A 22,092-nucleotide genomic window follows, 5' to 3' on the forward strand; every position below is an offset into this window, starting at 1 on the left:
GTACACAAAAAAAGCAGATAAAGAAACAAGGAAAAGAGAATACATGTAGCCAAGCCAATAGCAAACTTCATCTATTCCTCCCCCTCCAGAGAGAGAAAGAGACAAAGAAACAAAGCAAATGGCCAAAAACAGAACCCTCCCGACCCATTCAAAGATCCGAAATGAGGCACTAGAATACTGTACACATTGTAAATAAGCAAAGATAAGCAAAAAAAAGAAGCAAAAAGACGTAGACAGTGCTGCCTGTCTCCAGTCACATCCAATATGTCCTCCCGAAACCTCATACATGACGCCGTCGTCAAAACGATCCTCACACAGTTCAGTCACGTCCCACGAGTCCCAGCCCTAGGCCCGTGCATAGAGCTGCAAACACCCACACAGCTGCGTATGCCGCAGCCCCGGCAGGCTCAACACCGGGGATCGTCATGGCGCAGGCGAGATACGTGTTGACGCCCGTGACCAGCAGAGTCACGGCGGTGCGGCCAATGGCCACCTTGGCCTTGGTGGTGTAGCCCAAAAAGTTCCACCACATAGTCTCTCCCAGGCTGGCCTCGACAGGGTTGAAGTTGGTGACGCGCTCATCTTCCTTTGTCTTGCCCGTGGTTGCAAACGGCGGGAAGATGAAGGTGCTGGCGGCAGCCCCAAACAGCAGCGTCACAGGCAGCACGGTGGTGTAAGAGGCCGCGTACGCCGGCTCAAGGTTGGGCAGACCGTTGAAGTGGAGGACAAAGATCTGAGGCAGCAAATATCGCAGCGACGAAACCAGAACGACGGTGTATATGCTCGTCGACAAGGCCGCGGTGAGCAGCTGGAGAGGCAGGCCAATGAGCTCGCGGTTGGGCAGCTTCGAAGATGGCTTGTGGACGGCCGAAAAGGGCCGCAGGAGAGAAAACGGAACCGATGCAGAGACGACGTCAACGGCCAGGGCAGCAATGGCCGTTCTCGGGCTGAGGTTGTAAAAAGCGAACAAGAGATACATCTAGAAATTGCAAAAGTCAGCTTCATCCGCCACACGTCTCCACAGCGTGGCAGCAGAGGAGAAGGAAAAAAAAAAAGCTCTTCGTGTACATACCGCCGGTCCGTGGGACAAGAAATCCATCATGGCGACATCCAGCCCATCCAGCCCGCTGAACCAGCTCAGCGCCAGCTCAAATCTACGCCGTCTCGTTAGCAAAAGATGCCGAAACCCCCAATTCTCGTCGCGAAAAGCAAAGCCACACTCACATCCTCCAGCCAGCCAGGATGCCGATGTCCTGTTGCGTCTCCTGGCTCCGGCTCACACTTGCCAGCTCCCCCTTGGTCAGCTCGGCCACCACGCTGTACCCAAGACTCGCCGTAGCGAAGCTGATGGCCGCCACGAGCGGGAACTGCACCAGCGTGGGGATCCTGGCCGAGGGCGCTGCCTCTACTGAAGATGGAGCTCCTCCATCCTTCGCAGGAGTGCTGGCGCTGCTAACATCACCGCCATCGCGGCGCTTGGGCATTGTCTTGTCGACAGCCTTGTCCCTTGACCGGTCTGGCGTCGCTACCTTCTCCACGACATCCGCATCCGCATCCGCAGCCCCCCGCGCAGCCTCGCCTCTCTGCGCTCGCCGCAGTGTCGGCATCGTGGCTTTTCTTGTGAGTTTTGTTGTTTTGAGCTGGTGCTCAAGCGAACCGAGCCTTGTGTGTTTTGTTTTGGAGCTGGTGTCCAAAGCGAACCGAGTCCGCAGAGGTTGGTCGTTGGGACGTGCCGTGCCCCGAAATGCGCGTCTCCCACGAGGTCAACACGACTAGATGAGTAAGCAGCCGAGCACAATTGTCGCAGCTGCACTGAAACTGAGGCTATCACGAGCTTTTCCGCGTCAATGCAAGATAAAAAAAGATTGATTAATCGATTGTGTTTTGTTGAGGGTTTGATTCCCGCTTCGGGGAAGCTTGCCCGCGCCGGATAGCTGGTGGAGCAACGTGACGTTTAGGTCGCTGGGGAAACAACGCCTGCCCAGGTCCCCGCTCTTTCTCGATGGAGCTCAATCCTAATCTCAGCTAAAGCTCAATTTCTTTCTCTCTAGGGTCTGCACCAAATTTTTCTTTCCACATCTCTCGTCTCTCTTCGCCATGAAAATCGAACTTGTCCATTCTTGCCGTGGCCACTGCTGGACTCGTTGCGTTACAGTCACCGATTCGCTCGTGTTTGTGGGCTAGATTTGATTCATATCAGTTGGCAGTCTTCAAAAATGCATAACCATTATCATTATCACTGTGCACGTGTGCTTTCTGTATCATGGCATGGGTTTCTAGTGATGGTGTGAAATGTTTTGATTATTTTCTTTTCTTTCAAAGATCAATGCTTTATTCAGAATTTATTCGGGCGTACGCTCGACGCCTCGTCGAACCCTCACTTTAACCTCGTGGAGGAGCAATCTCATCTCAGACCATGATCAGTCCAGACGGGCCCTCCACTCTTCGGTGCTGAAGATTCGACAGCGGAGCAGAACCACCTCCAATACAGTTGCTTCGAGTATATCGTTGTACAAAAGAGACACCGCGCCGATTTCCCTTCCCAGTTGGTGATATCCATAATTCATTCCAGAGCAATCCGACTCCAGGGGCCACATTATATAAAAAAACAACAAGAAGAATAGCGTTACGATTCGAGTTCCCAAGAGAAGTTGCTCCGTCCCATACCCAATAAGTTTACTCCTCCATACGACCAAAAACTCCGTCGTCGTCTTCGTCACTGCGAGCGCGGGATCGCATATCGAAATCGTCTTCGCTATCCTCCATCTTGACATCCTCACTTCCGCGACGCATCTCGCCACGGGTGAAGCTTTCGGGCTGCCTGCTGGGGTAGCTGTTGATGAAGCCAGCGCTGGCAAAGGATGCGGCTTGATCCAGGAATTGAGCTGGGACGGGTGGTACAGGGGGTGCGTCCTCGACATGTGTTACAACGGGTCGTGAGCCATTGTTGCTGCCAAAGCTGCAGCTCAACAACTCGACAGCCGCAGCCAGGTCGTGATCGTCCTCGGCGTTGGCGTTGATCCCGGAGGATGATGGCCGCACGTCAATGCTACCGCTGCGGCCATGGTCGAAACCGTGCGCGTTGGGAATGCTACCAAAGAGGAGAGGGTTCGACGGCTGCGGGGATTGAAAGCTTCGAGAAAATACGCTGCCCATGCTGTAACGCTTGTCGCGGTATGCAGAGGTATCAAATGCATGTCCCTCCTCGGTAATCGGGGGTGGGGTAGTGTCAGCGGAACTCTGACCATCTGCTTGCTCCGAGTAGCCAGAGGCGGTGGGCGACGAAGCCGTTTCTGGCTCGCTCGCAAAGTCCCTGGCAGAGTCCGGAGGGGTGACTGATCTCTCCTTGGGGTTGCCGTTCATGGCCACCAGGACAGACGCCGCCTCAAGCAGCTGCACTTGCTGGTGCTTGGAGATGAGCAGCTTGGAGGTGAAGGACCACTCAGGAGTGTGCTCCCATCTAGTACCCAACGAGTCAACAAATGAAACTCAAATCACGCATGTTTTGCCAGTGTAAAGAGCGAAAGAGGGAGGGGAGGGAGAGGAAGAGGAAGAGGGGGAAAAGCCGAGGACCGGAGGTAGGATGAGGCGTGCCACCCAAACCTAGGCAAGTGCAGACATCACAGGTACAAGAGGGGAGGGAGACCAACAGATGCTTCGTCAGACAGCTGCTGTGCTTGTAGCCCTTGCCGCACGTTTCGCAGCGGACCTCTACTCGGCTGCTCTTCTTGCCATCCTTGGTCAGAGGCTGTCCGTCGCTGGCTCGCCTTATACGGGCCTGGTCGAGGTGGGCCGCCGCCTCGTCGGCCGAAAGCTCGTTGGAGTCGTCGTCGATGGCGCTATCCTGGACCTCTCGCTTGGCTTCCAGCAGCGACTTGTTGGGCAGGCTGGCGGGTGGTGAGGGCAGGCCGTCCATGAGGCCGGCCCGGACGGCGGACTGCTTGGACATGGTGTTTGTGTTCCGCCTCCCCCCGCTCGCAATCGGAATGGCACCGCTCTGCTCGCTCTCTCGAATGGCGGCCGCGAGAGCAGCGACGTTGGCGCCGGGCGTGGTGACGGACTTTCGGCGAGTGATTCGGTGTGAGGAATTGAGGGCACCGGCGAGGAGGGAATGCGAATGCGAGTTGGTTCGGGCGTGGGATTGACGGCCGGTCAGGGCCGAGGATGCGGAGGTCGACAAGGGAGAACGCTGGTGCATCAATGGCCTCGTAGAAGGCTGCATCTCCTGCGGGTGAACAAAGATATCAGCAAAAAGAACCGGAGCCTCACGAGCGCAGGAACAAGCCACATCGGCAACTCCCAGACGACGGCATCAGGTCATACTTTTGAGGAGGCCATTGCCAGGCGGGCTTGAATTGCTCGGGAGTGCGAGACGGCACACGCTGGACCGTCGCACGCTCGGGGGAAATGAAGTGGCAACGCTATCGATCACAGACGATGTCCAGCACAAGAAGGTGTCCGGCTCGACCAGATGCTATGCTTTGGTATGTTCAACTCAGCGCGGGTAGATGTTGTGAAGGAGAAAAAAAAACACAGGCCAAAAAAAAAAAAAAAAGCCAGGATCTCTTCGCAAAGTAGTGAGAACGAGAAATAATTATTTTGGGAGGAACAATCCGGCGCCAGGCAAGGGAGTGTGTGTGAGTGTGTGTAGATGCGGCACGGCGGGGGCGCGTGTATTAGCATGAGCACCCGGGCGGTCTTTGGGTACGGAGGAGGCGTCTGGGACCTTGTACGGAGTACATGAGGAGGGACGATACGGAGTAGGGACTGGTACTGCGTCCCGCATTGGAGCGCTGTGAACGCTGCGCAGGGCCGAAGTACCTGCTAACCAAGGATACCCGGGTTGACTGTACCGAGTACCGGGACGCAGGCTGGATCGCAGGTAGGAGTACAAGTATAATGTTGTGCCAGACGCAGAGCCGCGACAGAACACAAAGACACAAAAAGACAAAGGGCTTTCTTTTCTCGTTCTTGTCGAGATTGAGAATGGAAATCGAAATTGCGTCAAAAGGCCAGAAACAGGGCACGGAACACCCTCCGTGCGCTGCGTACTTCGTACCTGGGCCGCACTTCGGTACCTGGTACCCCGTGCTGGCGCTGGGACTCCGTACTCCGTGCAGGAAATCAGGAGACAAGACGGGCAGCCAAACGGCAGGGTTTCCCATTTCCATGGTTTGCCTCAGCCAGGCCCGTTAGTGAGCACGAACAAACGTTCAGCCCGTGGGGCGCAGCACCGATGGCTGGTGAGAGCCGGAAAAGAGTGCCAGTGCCAGTGCCAGTGCCAGTGCCAGTGCCAGTGCCAGTGCCAGTGCCAGAAGAGCGAGAGCCACAGAGGGCCAAAGGCACGTCCTTCCAGCGGCTTCCACAGGCGCCCCATCAGGGCCTCTCCATTTTATTTTTCCCGTCGCAGTCGCGCGCGCCCGACGGTGGGGTGTAGCCAAGTCTGACTGGGCCATTGGCCCGCTGACCCGGGTTGATCACCAGGTCGAATGGAGAGGCCGTAAAGGGGGATGCTGGAGGCATGCGAAGGAGCAATTGGAGGGCCACAAAGAAGGTGGCCGGGGGGCGTGTGGCGAGAGGGCTCTATGTACTCGTACGCTAAAAAAGGGTCGAGCTTGGCCTCTACAGTGCCAATATTCGTGATCGATTGATTGATTCTCTCCATCCCTTTGGGGACAGTACAGTACAGTTCAGTACGGTGATTGAATGCAGAAGACGGAGGTTGCTGTGCTTGTAATGTAGTGGAATTATTAGATTAGATTGATCCAATTCCATCAATCATTTTTTTGTCTGACTTGACTGACCACGGCACATGTCCCCCTTGGAAGAAGCCCATCCAGGTTCTAATCATGACAGCCCCAGCATATCGGACGGCTACATACAGCACAAGGTACTCGTACCTGTACCGGCAAGGGAGCGCTGGCACTAAAAAGGGCACGACCTCAACTCCCTACCGGCCAGCTCAGCAGCATGGGGGACTGACCTGGGTGGGCTGTTTGGGCTTACTGGCACCGATACGTCCTACTAAGACAAGGTGCCGGGCAACGTGTCTCCCCGTCATGTCAAGCCCTATCAAGGAACATGGAATACGGCCCGTAATGGTCCGGAAAGGGATGAGGGCTGCCTCCTATCGGGGCCGTGGTTGAGCGGGCAAAAGAGTTGGGAGGGGGACATGAAGGTATCAATTGAGGTACGAGTACTTTACAGAGTACAGGCTACAATCAATCAATCCATCACTCAGTCGATCAATCCAATACCAGATTCGACGGGCTGCCTGCTCCATACCGCTGCTACCTATAGGTAGTGCCAACTTTCTGATACAAAACAATGGAACCAGACGAAACGTGCTGTTTTTGTGCCTTACTCATCATCAAATCCCATCCAGAGCTCTCAACTCCCATTTATTAGCACCGTCCTGGCTGTACCTACATGCTACAGTACCTGGTACTACACCGTCCGCCTCACATGACGAGCGCCAGCAGTTTCTCGCACGGAGGCACCTGATTCAGTCGATGGAGGGGGAGTGGCTGACGAAGGAACCAACGCTGAAATGAAAATCGATGGATTCGACCTAGTAGTAGTACCAGTATTGCAGAGTACTCGTATGTACCTTATTAGTTCTTCGGGTATGTGAGAGCAGCATCCCGGCCTAGCGTCGCTGAGGGCCAAGTTACCGTTACCACTGTCAACTTGCTCCGCAGCCCAGCGCAAATAATCCCAATATTACCTTGGATGTACTCCGTTCTGACTGTACGAGTACATGCGAGCGAGTAATACTGAGGTCGTATTACCTACATGTGCTCTGTAGCTCGGCCGATTGGCGAAAAAAACGCATCCATGGTAATGAATTGCATTGGTCCGGGTGAGCTTAGTAGATACACGTAATAGGTATGGAATCCAATTGCCCGCAGATACACACATACACACACGCACAGATTAAAAAAAAGAAGAAGAAAAAAGGAGGGGGATTCGCTCAATGGGATTTCAGCTGAAAACGACAAGACCGAATTGAAATTGCTACTGGTTCAGCTCTCGCTTCGGCATCAGCAAGGTTCATGGGTCTTTTGCCGCTGGCCCAGTGCCATGATAAGAGCCCCAGCCCTACCTCCACGATACCGGAGCTTGCTATGACTACCATCGACCGTGGCTGCCCGCAAAATGAATCGCTCATCGTCGAATGAATGCTGCATCGGGACTCGATTCTCGCCAGGCCGAAGTGGATCAGCTCCCCCGAGCCCCGTTTCCACCCCCGCAACCACTGCAGACTCCGCAAGGCCTCTCACTTCCGTGTATTCGCTCCTAACGAGAGCACATCGTCGATCTGCTAAGAAACCGTCTCGTCTTACTAGCATTTCGCATCAATTCGAAAGCGGAGGGGGGCCAAGCTAGGGAGAAGACCTGAGCACGGCCGGGATTCTTGGTCTTTTCGGGGGCCGAATACGGCTTGGGTGAGGGGCAACGAAGCGGGGGAGAGAGAGAGAGATGATTTGGACGAGATAGATGGAAAGCTCCCATGTTCGTTGGGAACCGACGGGTGCGTCTAACCAGCTGCTTCTCGGCACCAAAGTTGAGTTTCCTGTGCAGATTGAGCCGAGCAAGTGATTGGCATTGTAGCAAAAGGTGTCAATTGGTCAAAGACGGGCGGCCTCTGCTCTCTCTGCTGGGTTGAGAATTGGCCGACAGGTAGGGGATACTTTGCGCTTCGCATGCATGTCTGAATCACCACTTGCTCATCTCCATCAGCCTTTCCACTTCCAGGCAAAACCAGAGACAACAACAACAACAACAACAACAACAACAAACCGCACACAGCAATCGGCTAAATGCGGCAGGTCCGGGGAATCATTAAGCATAAGGCCCAGATAGCGGAGTACGGGTTACGAATACTAGTAGTACTTCGTATGCCGCATCGCATAGTAGCAGCAGCAGCAGAAGAGCAATTGCGGTCACCGCTGGTCTGTAGATAGAACAGTAGCACGGAAGAGTCACCAGTTGATTAGGTTTGTCGCCATCAGGTATAAAGGCAGCCGGTGCGATGGAGACGTTGTGGATATCATGGAGACATGGAGCTATGAAGAGAGTAGCACCTTGTACGGAGTCAATTGGGGAGACTAACAACAGCAGAGAATAGGTCAACAGACGAAAGACGCCACCGGAGGAAGAAAAAGTACAAAGTAAAAAGAGACAAGAAGACAAGAAGACAAACATTAAACAAACAAAAAGAAAATAAGGAAAGAAACGCAAAACAGCACACGACAGGGGGATAAAGTCAAACCCCTGACGCAAAGAACAACCGAAACAGAATAGAATCACCGTGGAACAGAATAAAGAATCGGCAAGACAAAAGTCAGGCCACCACCATGTCGATGCGCCTCGTTATCCAGGAACCCGCACAAAACTGGACGCCTTCTTTGCCCTCTGGGTGGCTGAAGTTGCTCTTCTAGCACGAGCGCGATGACATTTTGATGATGGATGTCGTTTGCTTAGTAGCTAGCTGCACAGTGTCGAGTGCTGCGCTAACACGGTATTTCTTACAGGCACCAGTCTTTGCCCTAGCCACGGACAGCTCTAGTCTCATCCTCCCTCCCAGTGCCAACAATTAGGTTATCAAATGGATCAAATGTTCCTTGGAATTGATTGATTTGATGTTTATGCCGTCCAGTAGTTGGTGGACGCACCCCCCGGCCGTGCGCTTACGCAGGTCACGACTTCCGGCAGCGAACTAGTTCTAGGGCATTCGGCCATCCATGGCACCATCGCAGGCGCATCGAGCAAACATTTCGATGCCGTTGAACCACGTTGGCCGAATCATGGCCGTTGAAGCCTGCCTGGGCCGGGATAAGCTGTTGGCCCCCCCCCCTATTTTGTCAAAATAACGACCTAGATTAATCACTTACAATTGCCTAACCCGTTCGGCACCAATGCAGATTTCTGCAATAACAGCCCCCCCGAAACGGTTCCCAAAGCAGGCGACGAATGACATTGATCCCGCAGATAAGGGCAAAACCAACCTCAAACCACACAAAGGCAGAACCATGGAAAGAAAATTTGCCTCATCCATGGGCCCCTTGCAGCAAAATCATGCCGCCCAAGGAGATGCCGAATTCGTTTCTTTCTCCTTTCAGCAGCAGCTCTAGCTTTCCAACTTCGGTGCCTAACAGAAGGGAGAAAAAAACACCCCCCCCCCCAAGCTCTCTCTTTTCTTTGCTGATGGATCCCGTCCCCCCTGGTCGTCGGCTTCACTTTTTGCATGTTTCGCCCATCCAATGCCAGCGCAACCTGCCCGCAAATGCACTCAATTGGAACCTGATAATTGCAGATGAAGATTGCATGACGTCCCCGTGGGAAAGATGAAAAAATTTCTCTCCCTCTTATACATCAATGGTTTGCGGCGTGTACAGTAGTGGCGAATGGGTGCCCAACTTGTAGCCTTCGGATGATGGACAGACGGATCATCTTCAGTGATAGCCCATGGTCCCAACTGATCGCCTTGCGGGGCCCGTGGCAGTCGGAGATGGTGTCTTGGGGTTCGACCTAGAGCCAGCTGTGCCTGAACATCAACGGCGAACCCGCTCCGAAAAGGATTGTCGAGTCTACAAGGTATAGAGTAGTATGTTGACGATCAGCTCTAGAGACGAGCCGAGCCGGCGTGTCAACGGTCGTCGGATGAAGTTCTTGGAGGGGGAGTCTTATATGATGACTCGTGTCTATGATGTTACTGACTGTCTGCCTGCGCCGGAATTGGCTATATTGATGCCGCCTTTGTTGATATCAGTCAGATATGGAGGCCCTTGCTTTCGCCGTTCTCGTATACCAACCTGGATGATTTCCATCAAATGATATGACTCCAAAGTACCTACCTCTACCCGATGCATTCCGTACAGTACAGCTCGGTGAATACTACCTAGTACAGTGCCAGCATTTCTTCAAAACTCCAGACATATACATATACGCCACATCTACAGTCTACTCTCCCCTTTTACTACTCGTACTCGGCCTAGGATTAGAACAATCCGTCGTCGTGATTGCGTGCGCCGCAACGTTCTTGACCCTCATCTCGACTTCCGCTCGGCAGCCGCTCGGTAGCCAATCGGAGCCCGCAGTTCCCACTTGCAAGCCCAACCATCGTGTCACCATCGACCGAGGGCCTTGATTGGGTCGGTGACGAGCGCAACGGTGTTCTTGATCCTTCCAACAGGATCAATCAAGTAATAAGAAATCCAGATGAAAAGAGGGGAGGGGGAGGACGAGGCATTTGGTGCATGTATCGCCGAAAAGCACACGCCACGTCGTACCGGCATAGCATTGGATGTTTTCCCAGCTGTGCACATGTCTGGAGAGGATGCCACCACTTTCATCAACACCATCAGCCAACTCGCCAATGATACTCCAAGGTCATGTCGTACAGGATGCACGCTCTATGTTTTTTTTTCGCCGTCTACATGGCATCAACCATCGGGGGCCATGATTCAGTCAATATCTGGGCAGAAAAAGTTGATGCGGTGGAGGCCTAAAACAGCCCCCGTTTGCCCGTATCAATATCCATCGATGCCTTTTGACTCATCCGATGTATGCACATGCATACAGTACCTGGAAGTACTCATACTTAGTCGAAACCTGGATCCGTTGTTATGTAATGGTGCCCAAGTTTGCAGCTCGCCAGCTGTGCATGGACCTTTTTTTTCTTCTTTGTTTGTCTCGACTTTTGCCGGATTCATTGCTACACTCCCTCGTTGCCCCATCACGCTGCGTCAAAAGAGATGGACAATGAAACGACACTGGATACATGAATTCGAAGCAAAGAAAACGCAGTGCGTGCGATCTAGTCGACGCGCGACATCTCCCCACCGTTCGCACTGTCCTCCGAAACGCCGCTATGGAGCATCTGACGCTGCATCGACGTTTTCTTGCATCAGCAAAAACGTTTGTTGAAATACGCTCCCGGCTTTGGACACGGACCTCGTCCCGCCGAAACCATGTCGGCATCTCCGGAACAAAGTCGGCGAGAAGCACGCCGCAGAAAAGACACGCGGCGAAGAATCCCTGCAATGGAACTTGCGCATCGACGATTCCATGGAAGCCGGGCCAAGCGTCAGGGCGTCGTAGATTTTGAGAGCGGCAGCCGCCCGCCACTTCCGACTGGGCGTAACGGGTGGTGCTGTAGGGCTTGACTTGAACTGTTTGACGGGAGAAGGGATACTTGTCATGTGTTTGATGGCTCTTTGAGTTTGCCCTGTGGGGATCATCAGTGCCGTTATGCGAACGGCTGCGGAATCATCTGTTGTGCAGGTGTCGATACAAGTCGGCACCAAGGCTCATGGTTACTGCCCATAACGTTGAGCCGTATGTAGAATACGAGCATAGAGAGAGACGAACAAGGGGATGAGCCACCACCGAACCACGACCGACGATTTCCGGAATAATGGTTTGTCTACTGTCCAGTACGGCGGTACTTGAGCTGATCAGCGAGTTACCAGCAAGGTACGCGCACTTACATGGATGTCAATCGCCTTGCCAAAACTGCCAAAACGGCGCCAAACGAGGTTGACATGCATCCACGTCCGTTTGGCTCCCGCTTCAGAATCAACCTTTCCGTCGATCCCCTTGAAATGTTTTTCCCGCAAGCCAAAACCTCACCCTTATGCCAGGGCCCAGAAGCCACGGCTCAAATTCAAAACACAAACCTTGTTTCTCGCACATGGCGTCGACCCAAAGAATCCCTGCCTGTCGTTTTTTTTTCCCGGATTCCGGCGTACGTCATGAACGGGTCCACGGAGTAGCCTCGTGACGTCAGCGAAGCCTCGGTCTCTTCTACCATCACACCCCGGCATCTTTTTTTTTTCCAACCAAAGAAAAAAACTTGGTCGGCTTCAACCAAAGCAAAGTGGGCTTTTGGTACGTAATTCAGAGGTTACGGTTACTTGTTGAGGTTAACCCTCTTTTATTTTTATAAATCCTTCCTTATAAGTTCCACAACAACAACACACACACCCCCCTTGCACGCATTCCGCGATGCCTCAGGACCAAGATGCGCTCTACAAAGTCGGCCGCGGTGGGGCAGGCAACTACATCTCGTCGAAACAGGCCGACGAGGCATCCAAAGTAAAAATACCGATCCTGGCCCCCCTTGCAGTTGTTGTTTTTTTCTCTAATGCAGCGCCCGCCCGTTTAGGATCTTGAAGCGCAGCAGCTAAAGGCCATTGCCTCTTCCTTCTCTTCGCCGTCAGCGGCCCCGTCGCAGCCGCAGGGCCCCGCAAGGGCCGGCCGTGGAGGAGCCGGAAACTTCATCGACCCGTCGTATGCCGCGCAGAACCAGGGGCGGCTGGCGGACGAGACGGGCGCCGCCGTGGCCTCGAGCCTGAAGAAGAACCCGCAGCCTCACCGCGCGAACTGGTCGGGGCGAGGGGGGGCCGGCAACTACAACTGGGAGCAGGCCGCTGAAGAGGAGAGGCGGCAGCAGGAGGAGGAGAGTAAAGCAGAGCTGGATAAGAAGATTAAAGAGGCGGTCGAAGGAGCCTTGAAGATGCCGGAAAAGGCACATCAGCATGTAAGCAAAGAGGAAGAGGAAGAGGAGCAAGGGTGAAGAGCAAACTGTGGACACACAATCTTCCTTCAACCATCCCGCAACTCAGGCAAGCCCCTGCGTGATGGTGTCGGCTTCAGGGCCACGATTCTCACCGGGACGGATGCCTACTATATTCAAGAGAAGCCCTTCAGAAGCAAGAAAGCGTTTCCGGTTCCAGCACCTGAGGCCATGCATCACCGAGACTTGAAGCATCACTACAAGCCGATTCATTACGAGCTACTGCCGAGCGCAACTCAGATAGACAAGTCCTAACCTCCTCGTATCCGCCATTGAGCATCACCACAAGAAATAAGCATACCAAATACATAGTTTATCACATATTGCCTTGCACATAAATTATATAGAAAATAAAGTATTTTAACGAATTGCAAATCGTCCGCAACCAATCAACGCATCCAATTCCACCCCTCCAATCCATGCATGCACATCATCCCCAAGCCCAAACGCACTCTTCCCCGGAAAAACTATTGCCCCGCACCCAGCAAAACTTCAACTTTCTCAGAAAGCCCGATTCTCTCAAACCCACTTACAGCATTGCGACAGAATCAACCCTCCCAACGAGCCAACAGCCGCCATCTGTCAAATCTCACCCGTCCGAAACAAAACCTCTTCTACATCATGGCTTCAGTAATGGCTTGGGGCGCCGGTGTCGCCGTCGCAGCATTCCTCGTACGTTGAAAACTCCCCAAAGTCTCGTATAAGCGCACCTTGGCCATCCACACATGCGCCCCCAACACAACCATCCCAAAAGCAATAAAGAAAAAAAAAACGACACAAAAAGCTAACACTTTTTTTTTCTCCCTCTTCCACAGGGCCGCGCCGGCTTCGTCGCCCTCCGTCGCTCCCGCGGCGGCGTCGGCGCCATGGGCAAGGCTTTTTACAAGGGCGGTTTCGAGCCCCGAATGACCAAGAAGGAGGCCTCTCTCATTCTATCACTGAGGTAAACAACGAAGCATAAAAGACAAAAAAAAACAAAAACACCACTTTGCGATTGAAGAGGACTAATTCCGTTTCACGCTATAGCGAGCGATCCATTACCAAAGACAAGGTCCGCAAGGCCCACCGAACCCTCATGCTGCTCAACCACCCCGATCGAGGCGGCAGCCCGTACTTGGCGACCAAAGTCAACGAAGCCAAGGAATTGCTGGATAAAACCGTCTGACCGAAGCTGAACCGGTGAAACTTGCAAGGAGGCGGAAATGAACGGCCCCATGTGTCCAACCACATACCGCATTATTACGAACCCGCCGCCTTGGTAATGGGAGAAAGAAAAAAGAGAGTCAGTTTGGGGGGCCGTGTGTATATGTCTTGTACGATATTCGATTTCCATAGCGATTGGCGTTGGTGGGTTGGTGACCTGCATTTGAAAGCCATCTAAGCGACTCATAGCTAAGGTATGGGAAGGTTTTAGATAGGGAGGGGCTAGCTACATGAAAGATTTCGCGGCTTGCCACTTGGGTAAACATAACCCCTCCCCACAAGAAGAAAGAAAAGAAAATACCAAGTCTCAACTCAAGACGGTTTATACCCACTTCTCCATTCCTTCAACTTCAACCTCGGGCTCCTTCACCTCGACATCCCACAGTGCCGGCTTGTACTCTTTTCCTTTCGCCTTTGCTTCCTTCTCCCGGATCTCTTCGATAGCAACTCCGATGAGGGCACGCAGAGTAAACACGGCGTCATTGCCGGCGTTGTGTAGGTGCTTGCTGGGAATTGATAAGTCGTTGAGGACAGTCAGAAGGCTCTTGCCGTTGTCCCGTTCTTTCCAAGCCTGGTGAATATCCTTGGTGTCCAGCTGCTCAACAAGGCCTCGAAGGGACAATATCTCAAATCCTACACTCGAGAGGTACTTGATGTCCTGCTGAGCGTCATGGCCGACAAATACCAGCTGACGTTTCTTATTTATATATGGCGCCAGGACCTCTAGAATTGCTTCGGGAAGCTCACATTCTTCCGGAAAGGTGCTTTTGCTATTAATAAGTTAGCAGGAACCCACACAAAAAGGCAATGTTTTGAACAATTACCCAAAATCGAAGTAGCTAGGACACCCATGGACGAAGCGATGGTTCACTAGACCTGCATATTCCTTAGTTCGAAGGTGGTATGCCTTGATAAACTGCCACCAATCATGGCCGCCAGGGCCCGACGGCACGCCTTTGAGGTCCTTGACATCAAGAATGGCTATTCCGACTTCAGAAACGGGATTCGGCGGCATCTCGATGGCCTCGACGTCCATGCAGAGGAAAACAACATCTGCCGCACTGCCACTGTCTGGTGTCAGATGAAGAAATTCCTGGGTCTCGTAAAGCATTCGCTCTCTGTCGAGCTTTTTCTGAGCCGCCTTTTTTCCTGAATCCTTCTTCTTGTCGCGGAAAGCTGGCCTCGGCACCATCATGTTCCAGGTTTCTATCCAGTCCTGTTGGATGGCACCATGCGCAGCCCTGAAGCTGTCCCAGTCCGCCTGATGAAAGTCTGGGAAGCCTTCAATGTCCAAGGACTTCTGTTCTCTTGATCTTTTCAGATATCGTGGTCTTGGTGCATCTCCCTGGCCGAATTTCATATAGAAACGATCTTGGTTTACGCCTCCCGGGATAGCGAGTGAAGTGCCGAGCTCTCTGTTGATACTCTTGAGAAAGTATTCCAGCTGAACCGTGGGCACCAGCAAACGAGGCTTATCGCCAGGTTTCTCGGGGTGGTAGAGGTAGAAGCTACAAGATTGGTTAGAATGCATTCAAGATAAGTTAAGGGATACTCACAAATCCCAGACTCGATCCTCCAATATTTTGTCAAAGAAAGGCTTGGCCTGTGGACTACGTCAGCGACATACCCTCTCCATATTTGTATATCTGAGCAACAGGATTCTACACATACCCGAGGCTTGTTCGCCTTGCCGATGAAGCTATCAGGATAAGCCAAAACGACCTTCCATGAACAAAAGCTGATCGTTTCGTCTGCAGGCTCCCCCACAATGAATTTAGAGCAATCCAGAGGCATCACGGGAGGCGAAACGTCAATCTTTGCAACTGGCACCTTCTTCTCTGGCATAGAATGTGGCATAGAATGGGCCACAGAATTCCAAGTGTCGCGGCTAGCGTCGTATAGCGAGGCATCTTTTCCTCCTGATCCAGGCGCTACTACGGCCGGAAACTCATCCTCAGAATTGAGTGACGCTGTTTCGTTTGGTTCTTCTTCTCGCACATGTTCGCCGTACTCAACATTCACTCCAAGGCTCTTGAGCGTCTCGAGACGGGATGTGAAGTCGAAACTGGCCATCCTGAGGCTAGGCAACAGTAGACGAGAAGTTTGCTTGGTCACACTGGGGATTGACTTGCAAGACAGATGAATAATTTGTGGTTGAAAATAAAGAAATGAGATGCCCTGGGGAGAAGAGAAGTTGAAAATAAGAGACAAGAAAAGAATAGAAAAGTGTGCTGGAAAGCGAGATGAAGGGCAAGGTGAAACGAAACTCAAGTGCAGCTGATTGGGCAAATGCAGCTGTAGCGGTTGGGCAGGCACTGGACGGCCGCCTGCACAATCAAATCGCACAACTTGAAAACTGCAGGCAAAAAATTCGACAGCAAAAAATTTCAGTTCAAAGCATCACAAGGGCAAATTTTAGATGCTTGCCACAGATGGAGTCGTTTGACAGAAGAATTCTACAAAGGCAGAGTTACGTGGTGTTGGGCAAAGAGGCAAGAAAGCTATGATGTGGCTCTTGATTCTGTCAAAGGGGGCACATGAGTACCATTGTCCCCTTGTATTTCCTTCACGTATTCATTATAATCATACAATTACATGCTCAATCATTGCCTTTTCAGCCTTTCGGTGTTACCTGGTCCATCTACATACTGCCTGCTTGATCAACGTAACTTCATCTTGATTTGTAAAACTATCACAAGTTAGCAAACAACAACAACCATCCAGCATGCTGCGTTACTCACCTCATCTGCCTCTTCAGGCGTAACTGTCGATACCTCCAACAGTTTCTTGTCAATCAGCCCCTGTTTCGCCCACCTCAGCTTGAACCAAAAGTCTCGCCTGTCGCCGCCCAGAGCCCCAGAAAGCAAGCTTTTCTTCAGGTCGCGCACGAAATCGTTGTACAGCCCGGGCTCTTCCAGGTTTGTGAGCTCCTCTCTCATCGCCCCGATACCCTCCATTGCTTGAGCGTATTTGCTGTCCCCAAAGCTGTCTGTGATGAGAGATCGTACAATGGCTCCCATCTGCTTGGTCGCCTCTGCAATCTGTTCAACCTCTTCTGACGAGTTCAAGGCTCGCTTGAAATCGGGAATTGCATTTTCGGGACTAATTGATCCCTTCTTTTCTTCTCCCAAAAGAGCATCCACGTCCAGCCCCGAGATGGGCTTGACCGCTTCTCTTTGACGTTTACCTTTAGCCTTGGGTGGCACTGAGAAGACATTAGCACATCAAACTTCCAGTGTCTGGGATTGCCTATATATAATCACCTTTCTTGACATCTGCAGCCTGGACTAGAGAATCAATCTTGGCTTGCACTGTCTCGATCAGTTCCGTCGGAGGAGCTGCAAATCTGAGCAAGACTGGGGGGATTTCCGGTATTGGCCTCTCTGGGTGAACTGCTCGTTGCTTGATTGCATGGTTGGTGCGATGTATTGCAGGGTTGTATATCTCATCAATGGTGGCATATTCGGCAGGCTCCCTAATAAAATGAGCAAGTTTAGAGACGGGGACTTATTCGAAGGGGCTTCTTCATATACTCACCCATCCTCGTCAATCCCATAATTTGATATATCCATGGCGTCCACGTAATCGCTCATTGCCTGGTTGAGTTCATCCGATGGCAACAGGCGATGGCTGGTGAGTGTTTGACCACTGACAGTAACAACTCTGTCCAATGGGGGGAATTGGTACGGTCTAATGTCTTCTGCAAACGGTAGAGGTACATCGTATAGGCAAACGTAATTGGGCTCCATGTGAGGCATCAGCAACAGTATTATAGGCTCCTTTTCGTCCTTGGCCACCAGACGGGCCACGGCGTACGAGTCAAGCTCCGAAAGTGCCCACACCAGAGAGCTGAATGCCAGCTCCGACTTCTCGTCGAACTTGGCGGCAATGGTGACGCAACTTTCGCCAAGGTTAAGCAGCAACTCATACTAGAAGACGGTCAGGTGGAATCCTGGTCCAGCGTCGGGAAACCAAAACATTACCTTTTCTTTTTGGACAAAGCCAATAATCTTGAAGCTCTTCTGCGTCTCTAGCTTGGTGACGTTGTGGTCAGACTCGCTGATGTGAACTGCTGTCCTGCCATACTCGTACCCCTTGGCCAGAGACTCAAACTCGACGTCACGCTTGCCACCTGGAGCATCCGGATCATTGACCTTGTACGTTCTAGCCTGCTTAACGGCCGTAAGCTCCACTCCATCCATTTTCTCATCATCTGCTTCTTGTGAACCCCCAGCTTGCTCTTCCTTGATCACCACAGTACTGGCTGTTGGTGGCCTAGCAAGGTGTGTCTTGAAGTATCTCTCCACGTGGATTTCCACCACTGCAGGGGCGTTTTTCGGGTCTCCCAAGGTCAGAAGGCCGTCATATGCCTTGTACGGCTTGACTGACTTTGCCCGTGGCTCGTTCATGTCGTCAATAGCTTCGACTATGGAAGCAAACCTTGAGTCTTCACCGCAACCATCCACTAGTTTTCTTAGAGTCTCTTCATTTTGTTTCTAAAAAAAAATCCGAGCATTAGACATGGTTAGAAAGGATCAGGTAAGACGTAAACGATCCGCCGTAATTACCTTGATTGAAGGCTTGTCCTCTTCCTTAAAGCCATAATCGGGGGCATCAAAGTCAACGCCCCTAGTAATTCAGTCAACACTGTGACCATTCTAAAACGCCATTTCAACTCACAAGACTGTCAATTCAATACCCGACTCGCGCATCTTTTTCGAAATGTCGTCAATGTCATCAGGGTCTATCTCCCCGCGGCCGTCGGTAACCAGGCAAATCTGCCGCTTCCACTTATTCTTCTTTGTGTAGGTGTCAATCATGTCGACAGCAACCACAATGGCTGATATGGCGTCACCGTCCACAGTCCCGCTGGCCTTCACTTTGGACTGAAGATTCTTGAGACTGGTCATTGTCATTGGCCCCAGCGGCTGCAGGATAGAGATATTCTCGTAACCGTCCTCGCCCAGCGTGTGGTTGGTCTCGTCGGTTCTGAGTCCCACCACGCCAACACAGAGTGTCTTGCGGTTGGAGGCGACGACGTTGCTAATCTTGTCCCACACATAGCTCATGCTCCAATCGAGGTCTGATTCCTTCCGGCCTCCATTGGTCGCGGTCATGGACGCGCCGAGGTCGATGATGAAGACAGTGGCTTCCTTGTCTGCCATCGCTGCGAAGTAAATTGAGAACAACAGAAGAAGGGAAAAAGATGAAGAAATAAAAACGAAACGAGGAAATCGCCAATTGCTCTTCTATTTTATTTCAACCCAGCAAACCAGCCCCCGAAATCGTGAAAGCTGATAGGCCCGCCTTTGCTTGCACCCTCGCCCAGATTTAGGCAGACGACGCCGTTTGGCTGATGGCGGGCAGACAAGCCCCAGTGACAAACGCGCATGTATCGCGATACCACGTGACCGCTCATGACCTCACGTTTCATCAAAGGTAAAGGTGTATCGGATGATCGGAAACCACTCGATATCAGCCCAACCTGGGATTTCTTACTCCTCAACTTCAATTCTGCCCAGCCTTGGTGTTTAGCTGGGGACCGGCAACATGGTCGCCTCAACTATTACTTCGGTGGTTCCGTACCACATCATCTCGTGGGTTCTGCTTCTAAGACAGTTGTCTTGAGTGATCGGTGAGCTAATGCCAGACTTCATTGTCTCGACCGAACTAGATACGGCACCCTGCTGGGAACGACATTCTTTCATGTGCGTCACCAAGGATCCCATCTGCTTCCTCTTACCCCAATCTCTTACGTTTTCCACCTGAGACATGTCGATTCAGCCTCTCATGAGAATCGGACCGCTGCTTACATTACACCACGCTACTGCAGTCCTTCATCAATGGCATCGTCATGTTCCGAACCGTCGACAGGCCGTCCTTCTCCGCCGTCCAGAGCAAATTGTTCCCCATCTACTTCGGCATGCAAACCGCAATCCCCGCGTTCCTCGCTCTGACGTTCCCCGGAAACTCCCTCTTGGGCATCAAAGGTGGCATCAGCGGCCTGCTTGAGGCTCCCAACAAGTGGAGCTCCTTGGTGCCCATCGCAACCATGTTTGTCAGCGGCCTCGTCCAGCTTGCCGTGCTGCTTCCCGCCACTATCAAGACCATGAAGGACCGCCGTGGACAAGGTAGCTAGCCCCGTCCTGTACCCCCTTCAATTTGTTGAGATGAAAGCCCTTGGGAAACCCAGAACTAATGAGTGAATCCCCTCTCACCAGCCAAGCGAGACGGAGGGGAGTGGTATGACAAGGATGCAAAGTCGGACGAGATGCGTGCCCTCAACAAGAAGTTTGGTATCCTGCACGGAATCTCCTCGCTCGTCAACCTTGTCGAGTTCGTTGCCGCTGTGGCCTACGGTTTCACGCTGGCGGCTCGCATCCAGTAAACGCGGGACAATCTCATGGCATTGCAGATATGTCATTGTACTATATTCATTATTACGACTCGTTGGTATATACTTGAGCCCCTCTCGCAACCAGTTCCCCTCTAGTTCGACAACAAGTAAAGGATTCTCGCTAGTCATGCAATACGAATCACGGCCCCAATGTGAAGGTTCATCGTAACAAATCAATTCTTGGCCCCCAGAAAACATCTCTAGCCTGCTGATGCTCTCCTCCCCAGTAGCCACTCGGACACTCTCTATGGGTATATATCCGCTTAACCGATGCGCCACGCAAATAGAAAGCAAAACACGTAAATTCGTCAACGTAATCGGCATCATCGTCCTGCGCCGGAAGCCTTCTGCAAGGCGCTGTCGTGGAACGCTAGCAGCTCCCGCTTGGCCGCCTCAAAGTCTCTCGCTTTCCGGCCCTTGTCCTCGGGTCGCAGCGCGGCGTTTTGGGCTCTGATTTGGTTTGCCTTGATCTGGCCCTGGATGCTCCATCTCCCAGGCTGACGCTCAAGGGCCTCCTTGACGTCGACTTCGTTGGCGGGCTTGGGGTACTCTCGCGAAAGAGGCGGCAGAGGGTTTGTCGAGAGCTTATGGGCGAAGCCGCCGACGAACTCGTAGGATTCTAGCGTAGGCGTTGAGGTGGCCGAGACAGAAGGAGTAGAACAGCTGCTGCTGGAAAGACTGAGTGACTCTGTGGTCAGGCGAGGGTTTGGTGTGTTGGTATCCATCGATGATAGGGAAGAGGTTCGCAGTCTCGCAGCTGGTAGATGGTAAGGTGTGATGTTCAGGCGAGACGCTAGATAAGCGATATTGCTTCGGTACGTAGAAGTAATAAATGCTTGCGTTTAGGTACTAGTTCAAGCACGATGCTTAGGTTGGAGAGTTGAAGAGTTGCAAGTGTGGGAGCGTGGGAGGTATTTGTAGTTTGACAGAAGTAACTTGTAAAAAGTGGGAGGTTCCTATTTTTACTTCACCGAGCATCTGAAATTGTTTTTTTTCCTCGCCGCCTTATCGGAGCGTCTAAGAGCTCACGAGTCAAGCTGCTCAGGCTCTGCTAGCAGATTTCTAATGCAAGCAAGCAAGTGACTCCCCATCGGGCTGGATGAGTCTTGCCGAGCCGTGGAACCTTGTTAAAACTCTTGAAGCGTTAAATCCATGTGTACTCCGTGCCAAGCAGAATCAAGTAGTAATAAAATAGCACTAGACATCAATATTGTTTCCTCGTCTTCGGAGCAAACTTGGCGATCCTCCGGCCCTTGTCCTATCGCCTTCCATGTGAGCCGTCTATTTGGGAGTCTACTGACCAGAACGCCGTCTTATCTCCTGTTGAGCAGGGGTTCTTTTTTTTTTTTTTTCTTCAACTCGGTTCGGCCGGGATCCATAAATTTCGAGGGAGCCACATGGACGCTTTGCCTCATTAAAATGTTACGCCATCAAGGGTCCTCCGAGGCCTTGTATCAGCCACGGCGATCGGGCTATGCACTAAAACCAGGGAATTGCCGATAAGAGCAAACGACTCGTCCGGAATCCACAGCCGGGCAGTTTGGCCGACGCAAAGTGTGACCGAGGGAGCCGCAGATCCGTGCTCGTGTTCGATTTATACGTATGCCCTGTCCCCTTGCTCTCCTTACGACTGTGAAGTGATTCGCGTCCAAACAGCAGCAATCATGAGATGTGAGGGTAATGGAGATGCACGAAACGACTCCTCTGCCTCAGCCGGTGAACACGTTACACCAGGGATGCTTTGCACCGTCACGGACCTGTGCTCGGTACAACAAGAGGCTAGAATGGCTTCGCTCGGGGAAGCGCAAGTCCGCCCCGGTTTGGCGACAATCATACAACGAGGCTTTGGTGTAAGAGTAACGCTGCGCCGTACGGAGTACATGGATGACTTGATCGGAAGCTGCCTCCA

The 22,092-nt window shown here is 52.3% G+C and overlaps 9 protein-coding genes across 9 annotated transcripts; 3 read left to right on the top strand and 6 right to left on the bottom strand.

The window, feature by feature from the left end:
- Positions 1-319: 319 nt before the first annotated feature.
- Triagg1_9837 (uncharacterized protein) lies at positions 320-1,607 on the bottom strand (the record flags this gene model as incomplete). Its single annotated transcript, XM_062904839.1, has 3 exons — positions 320-979; positions 1,073-1,154; positions 1,225-1,607. 3 exons carry the CDS (start codon positions 1,605-1,607, stop codon positions 320-322), a joined length of 1,125 nt encoding a protein of 374 aa, XP_062751179.1.
- A 1,069-nt stretch (positions 1,608-2,676) lies between these two features.
- Positions 2,677-4,222, bottom strand: Triagg1_9838 (uncharacterized protein; the record flags this gene model as incomplete). Its single annotated transcript, XM_062904840.1, has 2 exons — positions 2,677-3,460; positions 3,651-4,222. 2 exons carry the CDS (start codon positions 4,220-4,222, stop codon positions 2,677-2,679), a joined length of 1,356 nt encoding a protein of 451 aa, XP_062751180.1.
- Positions 4,223-10,822: 6,600 nt separating this feature from the next.
- On the bottom strand, positions 10,823-11,551 carry Triagg1_9839 (uncharacterized protein; the record flags this gene model as incomplete). The annotated part of the gene is made up of 3 exons (XM_062904841.1): positions 10,823-10,891; positions 10,960-11,233; positions 11,496-11,551. The coding sequence occupies 3 exons, from the start codon at positions 11,549-11,551 to the stop codon at positions 10,823-10,825; spliced, it is 399 nt and encodes a 132-aa protein (XP_062751181.1).
- A 461-nt stretch (positions 11,552-12,012) lies between these two features.
- Positions 12,013-12,583, top strand: Triagg1_9840 (uncharacterized protein; the record flags this gene model as incomplete). The annotated part of the gene is made up of 2 exons (XM_062904842.1): positions 12,013-12,102; positions 12,173-12,583. 2 exons carry the CDS (start codon positions 12,013-12,015, stop codon positions 12,581-12,583), a joined length of 501 nt encoding a protein of 166 aa, XP_062751182.1.
- A 621-nt stretch (positions 12,584-13,204) lies between these two features.
- On the top strand, positions 13,205-13,748 carry Triagg1_9841 (uncharacterized protein; the record flags this gene model as incomplete). Its single annotated transcript, XM_062904843.1, has 3 exons — positions 13,205-13,255; positions 13,399-13,526; positions 13,610-13,748. 3 exons carry the CDS (start codon positions 13,205-13,207, stop codon positions 13,746-13,748), a joined length of 318 nt encoding a protein of 105 aa, XP_062751183.1.
- Positions 13,749-14,108: 360 nt separating this feature from the next.
- On the bottom strand, positions 14,109-15,859 carry Triagg1_9842 (uncharacterized protein; the record flags this gene model as incomplete). Its single annotated transcript, XM_062904844.1, has 4 exons — positions 14,109-14,556; positions 14,611-15,294; positions 15,343-15,389; positions 15,458-15,859. 4 exons carry the CDS (start codon positions 15,857-15,859, stop codon positions 14,109-14,111), a joined length of 1,581 nt encoding a protein of 526 aa, XP_062751184.1.
- Positions 15,860-16,457: 598 nt separating this feature from the next.
- On the bottom strand, positions 16,458-18,951 carry Triagg1_9843 (uncharacterized protein; the record flags this gene model as incomplete). Its single annotated transcript, XM_062904845.1, has 7 exons — positions 16,458-16,475; positions 16,528-16,991; positions 17,050-17,261; positions 17,324-17,715; positions 17,770-18,282; positions 18,355-18,415; positions 18,467-18,951. The coding sequence occupies 7 exons, from the start codon at positions 18,949-18,951 to the stop codon at positions 16,458-16,460; spliced, it is 2,145 nt and encodes a 714-aa protein (XP_062751185.1).
- Positions 18,952-19,640: 689 nt separating this feature from the next.
- Triagg1_9844 (uncharacterized protein) lies at positions 19,641-20,174 on the top strand (the record flags this gene model as incomplete). The annotated part of the gene is made up of 2 exons (XM_062904846.1): positions 19,641-19,917; positions 20,008-20,174. 2 exons carry the CDS (start codon positions 19,641-19,643, stop codon positions 20,172-20,174), a joined length of 444 nt encoding a protein of 147 aa, XP_062751186.1.
- Positions 20,175-20,506: 332 nt separating this feature from the next.
- Positions 20,507-20,908, bottom strand: Triagg1_9845 (uncharacterized protein; the record flags this gene model as incomplete). The annotated part of the gene is made up of 1 exon (XM_062904847.1): positions 20,507-20,908. The coding sequence occupies one exon, from the start codon at positions 20,906-20,908 to the stop codon at positions 20,507-20,509; it is 402 nt and encodes a 133-aa protein (XP_062751187.1).
- Between the last annotated feature and the right edge of the window lie 1,184 nt (positions 20,909-22,092).

Source organism: Trichoderma aggressivum, assembly GCF_033847375.1.
Source record: "Trichoderma aggressivum f. europaeum strain CBS 100526 chromosome Unknown scaffold_060, whole genome shotgun sequence".
NCBI classification, from domain to species: Eukaryota; Fungi; Ascomycota; class Sordariomycetes; order Hypocreales; family Hypocreaceae; genus Trichoderma; species Trichoderma aggressivum.